We start from the raw sequence: 5,388 nt of genomic DNA on the forward strand, positions 1-5,388 counted from the left end.
GATATACGAGGCATACGAAGGCAATATGACCACAATAAATATACAATACGAAGGCAATAGTAGGGCAATATGGCCACAATAATTATACAATACGAAGGCAATAATAGAGCAATATAAGTACAATATAAAGGCAATATTAGGGCAATATACATACAATACATACACATTACAGTATTAAGGGAATACAAACACAATACAAATGCAATATGAAGTCAATGTACATACAATACATACACATTACAGACAACATTTCACACATGCGAAAGAAATCGCCTCCCAAACTGAACAATACTATCTATCCCGCGAAGGGAAAATGAAGGCAACAAAAGATCCATGTACTCGGGTGAGATGAACTGAAGCAGCATTCACCGTTACTACAGGTCCATCAAAAGATCCATGTCTTTGTCCTTTCTTCTCGCTGCATGCACGAGGCTATGATGAGCCATTCCATCAGAACCCATATTCAGTACCTGCCAGACACCAGCTACATCAATTTCACTCCAATTGTGGTCTGGTGAGATGACCGAAGCATAATCTCGGAACATTTCGAAGCCGTTGTTGAAACATTCAACCATTTCATGGTTATATTCTTCAGATTGTGTGAATGTTTCGAGGGCATTTTTCTTTGTGTCTTCCAATTTCAACTTCAAGGACTCTAACTCTTTGCTCCGACTTTTTGCTTTAAGAGCTTGCTTCACCTCTCCAGCGTATGCTTTGTTCAACTTGTTGGCCAAGTTTCCCATAACTTGGCCATGAATATCGCACTTACTCTCCCACCAATCCGTTGCCTTTGACATATATTGGAGGTGGTGCTTGACGGCAGAGATTTTGTCAAGCGGATCATGAGTGTCAGCCTCACTTCCAGATGAAGTGGGATCATGATTGGGAGTCCGAGGTGGAGATGGGAATGGCACATGCCAGGGCTGGTCCCCCGGGTAACTCACATGCTCGTTAGGAGGGCGTACATCTGACATGTTGAAGTATTACTGGGGACAATTCACAGCTGTTGCCTGCAACCAAACAAATAGAGGTACATTCAGTCTCCAGTTGTAAACGACTATATGGTTAGGTTGAGTGGAGAATATTTGCCTTTCAGTAAGACTAATTACCTTTCCCGTTAAGAAGGTGCCTCTGTTGCAGTTCTATATAGGAAGGTTCAGTTATATGTACGAACTTATATGAGGTAAATTGGGTTTTGTGTTGGTGCATTAAATTGATGGGATTCAAAACTACAGCATTAACTCCTTGGCTGTAAGTTACAGCAGTACAACATGACATTAACAACAATAAAATTGGCTTCCAAACGACAAAAAACCAAACCTGAATGGGAGATAGGAAATTGTGGATTGGAACCCAAAATAGGACTATGCAAGTAAGCATTTATTGCGAATTTCAGAACACAAAATTGGAAAATAGGAAAATAGCAAAACACGAAAATTGGAAATTTGGAAAAGTGAAAACTTAAAACTTGGATATGGGAAATAAGGAAACTTGGAAAATTGGAAATTGAAGAAATGGAAAATTGGAAAATCGGAAATACGAAAAAATGGAAAGTTGGAAAATTGGAAAATTGGAAAATTGAAAAAATGGAAAATTGAAAAATTGGAAAAAGGAAATAAGGAAAAATTGGAAACAGGAAACTAGGCAATAGGATCAAATGACAGTTGGAAAATTGGAAAATTGGAAAAAGGAAATAAGGAAAAATTGGAAACAGGAAAGTAGGCAATATGATCAAATGACAGTTGGAAAATAGGAAAATTGGAAAAAGGAAAAAAGGACACTTGGAAAATAGGAAATTTGGAAATTGTAAATTGGAAAAGAAAGCAACTTGGAAAATTGGAAAATTTGAAATTGGACAAAAGGAAACTTGGAAAATAGGAAAATAGGAAAATAGGAAAATAGGAAAAAAGGAAATAGGAAATAAAGGAAACTCTGAAAACATGAAAAGTCGAAAATTCGAAATAGTAAATAAGAAAAAAGGACACTTGGAAAATAGGCAAATAAGCAAATTGGGACATTGAAAATTGGAAAATTGGAAAAATGGAATATTGGATAACTAGATAAATGAAAAATAGGAAATAAGGCAACTTGGAAAATAGCAAAATTGGAAATTGAACAAAAGGACAGTTACCAAAATGAAAAATTTGAAATTGGAAAAAAAGGAACTTAGAAAATAGTCGAATTGGAAATAAAAACATTGGATAATTGGACAAAATGTTAAATTTTGAAAAATGGAAATAGGAAACAGGGACACATGGAAAATCAGAAAACTGGAAACGAATTGAAATTGTGGAAATGGGAAATAAGACAATTACCATATTGGACAATTTTAATTACTGTCTGAATTAGGCAAAGTAGGCAACTTTTTTTAAGTACATAATGGGGGGAAATGGGAACATTGAAAAATTGGACAACTGGAAATAGAACAAAAGGAAACTTAGGAAATTGCACAATAGGAAAATAGGGAATAGGAAAAAATAATGAAAAATTGAAAAATTGGATGACACATGGAAAATAGGAAAATATGAAAAATGGCAAAATGGAAACGAATTGAGATTGCTGAAATGAGAAATCAGACAATAACCATTATTGGTCAATTCGAATGAGGTGGTGAATTAGGCAAATAGGCAACTCCCTTATTTCAAATACATAATGGGAAAATTACCAAGTTCGGAACGTCCAACATACAAATATATTACAAAAAGGCATAAAGTCAACCTGGGTAATAACTCCCGCCCATACTATCCCGCCCAATACTATCCCGCCTAACACTCCCGCCAATCCCTCCCGCCAATTACTCCCCCTAATCCCTCCCGCCAATAACTCTCTGACTTACTGGTTTGGTCATTAAAACCTGCCTATATTAATCAACCCAGCTGTTTGGCTCAGAAAACTTCCATCACATTAACTGCTGCTTACAGTCATTACCTTCCCCACTGATTTCACTCACATCGCATTTAGTCCCCTGTTGTTCCAATGAAGTTGTAGACCAGGCAACAATAAATATCAAAGACCATGGACCATAACCTCACACCAAACCCAACGCTTTCAATTACTGAAGGAGGGGAGACTGAAACAGAAGCCAAGTCACCGAATTCACTCCCTGCAGACTTGGTCCATGGCATACAGCAATGTCGAGGCAATACCATGTTTTGGAAAAATCTTCATGCAGAGATAGTTTCAAAAATTGTGGAGGGCCAAGCTAGATGGGGTGTCATAAAAAACCGCACAATTCGCTCTCGTTATCATGCGCGCATGCATCTCCTACATATAAAGAGAATGAAAGAAAAAATTGAAATTGCCCCGGCCACTGCAATTATGGTATTCAAGGAATCAGAAGCAATGGCCAAGTTGAAGCAAGAACAAGTGGAAAGGGGATTCGAACTATTTCGTAAATTTGCAAAAATTGTGGATCCGGCAGGAAACTGGGCCAACATCACTGTGGCCGGGGTCATGAATTTCATGGGTCGCGGTCACCGCACTTGAAGAGTATGCAACTTCGAATTTGTCAACAGCAGGGAAATGGAACTATGAGGTGGCGTATTTTTGTATTATGTAACGATGGGGTGGCCTGTTGTTGTATTATGTAAGTTTGGAAATAGGATTTTATGGAATGATGAAGCCTCATTTTGTAGGGAAATGGAACTATGAGGTGGCGTATTTTTGTATTATGTAACGATGGGGTGGCCTGTTGTTGTATTATGTAAGTTTGGAAATAGGATTTTATGGAATGATGAAGCCTGTTGTTGTATTTGTATTTGTGCGTATACAGTTTATCGGTCTCCAGTTCTGTGGCGATATAGCAGCAATAAATATGCAATAAACATGCGGATAGTGGCAATATTATGTCAATATCAGTACAATAGAGTGGTGATAGAGATACAATATGATCCTATTACAGGACGTACTGCATCAGAATAAGTTTTAAATTATATGGTCCAAAAAAATACTAATAAATAAACAAAAAAGTAATTACAACCTGGAAAAAAGGATGAATTATACATCCCTTAAAAGACAGATGGCCTACAGTACAGACCTTCAAAATGAACTCTATATATATATAATGCATGCCTTGTAGCACCATCACATCCCCCCCTAAATTACAGAAACATGACACCCCAAAACCTCATGCTCCTTCCTCTTTCAACCCCTAAATTATCCATTGGATGCCCAATCCTAGATCACTGCTTGGGGGGTGGGATACCCTGAAAGTCCATAACAGAATTAGTAGGGGAGAGTGGTTCTGGGAAGACGCAGCTTTGTCTCCAACTTACGGTACGAGCTCAGCTCCCACCCTCACATGGCGGACTAGGGGGCTCCTCCGTCTACATATTCACAGAATTCAGCTTCCCATTTCGTCGATTGCAACAACTAGGCAACCTTTATCATGCATCATACCCCAACTTAATAAGGTTGGAGCCATTGGAAGACATATATGTTCATGGTGTTCATGATGCTCAAGAACTCATCCATGTCCTTGGAGACATAGAAGCATTTATTGCCATTGATCACACCCGCCTACCTGTGAAACTCATTGTCATTGATTCCATTGCTGCATTGTTCCGATCACAGTATCAGACAATACCGGCAGATTTGAAACGGCGGTCTGAAATGTTCTTCAACATATCTAGGACATTGAAGGGTTTAGCAAATAAGTTTGGGTTGGCGTTGGTTGTCACCAACCAAGTGGTGGATTTTATTGGGCCACATGATGGAGTGAATGGGGTGAGGTTGGGAAACTTGGAGTCCCTGGACACATCAGGCAGACGGGTGAGTCCAGCTTTGGGACTGGCTTGGGCACATTGCATAAATTCAAGAGTGTTCTTGGCAAGACATGAGCAATCTATTGAGGTTGACATTCGTAATGCTCCTTCAACAAGTATATGCAGTCAAACACACATGACATTTCACCTTGTATTTGCCCCACATCTGGCCTATGCATCGGCCGAATTTGTAATAAAAAAAGAAGGTATAGTCGGAGTATCACAGTAACTGTGTAATATAGGAATTCTAAGAACTTTAATGTTTAGGATCCATTTGGAATTACATTCCAGTCCCTTTAATTTCGCACTGAAATTATAATAGCAATCTGGAGGCAATACCGGTACAATAAAAGGTCAATATAATAGCAATCTGTCAGCAATACAGCATGCTGTAGCAATGCAACCCAAATAATGCAAATTTAAAAGAATTCCCATTCACCATAACACGAAACCCACCACAAATAAAAGTAGAGTTTACATGACCTACTAAACATTCCAGTCCCATCAATTTCGCACTGAAATTATAATAGCAATCTGAAAGCAATACCGGTACAATAAAAGGTCAATATAATAGCAATCTGTCAGCAATACAGCATGCTGTAGCAATGCAACCCAAATAATGCAA

The 5,388-nt window shown here is 38.4% G+C and overlaps 2 protein-coding genes across 3 annotated transcripts in view; one reads left to right on the top strand and one right to left on the bottom strand.

Annotated features, from left to right (window-relative positions):
* Positions 162–5,388, bottom strand: part of LOC109947841 — a 21,848-nt gene continuing 16,621 nt past the window's right edge. Inside the window, exons 1-2 of one of the 2 annotated variants that reach the window (XM_020559048.1) lie at positions 1,110–1,227; positions 162–1,010 (exon numbers count right to left, since the gene is read on the bottom strand). In XM_020559048.1, the coding sequence (XP_020414637.1) occupies positions 375–974 (600 nt within the window). In that variant the 5' untranslated portion in view covers positions 975–1,010; positions 1,110–1,227 and the 3' untranslated portion in view covers positions 162–374. Of the gene's footprint in view, positions 1,011–1,109; positions 1,228–5,388 lie in introns of those variants that run through there. The other variant, XM_020559047.1, reaches the window with a different exon arrangement.
* Positions 3,016–5,388, top strand: part of LOC109948039 (DNA repair protein XRCC3 homolog) — a 2,576-nt gene continuing 203 nt past the window's right edge. Inside the window, exons 1-2 of the mRNA XM_020559936.1 lie at positions 3,016–3,472; positions 4,223–4,879. Of these exons, the coding sequence (XP_020415525.1) occupies positions 3,016–3,472; positions 4,223–4,879 (1,114 nt within the window). The remainder of the gene's footprint in view (positions 3,473–4,222; positions 4,880–5,388) is intronic.

Source organism: Prunus persica, chromosome G3 (assembly GCF_000346465.2).
Source record: "Prunus persica cultivar Lovell chromosome G3, Prunus_persica_NCBIv2, whole genome shotgun sequence".
Classification (NCBI taxonomy): domain Eukaryota; kingdom Viridiplantae; phylum Streptophyta; class Magnoliopsida; order Rosales; family Rosaceae; genus Prunus; species Prunus persica.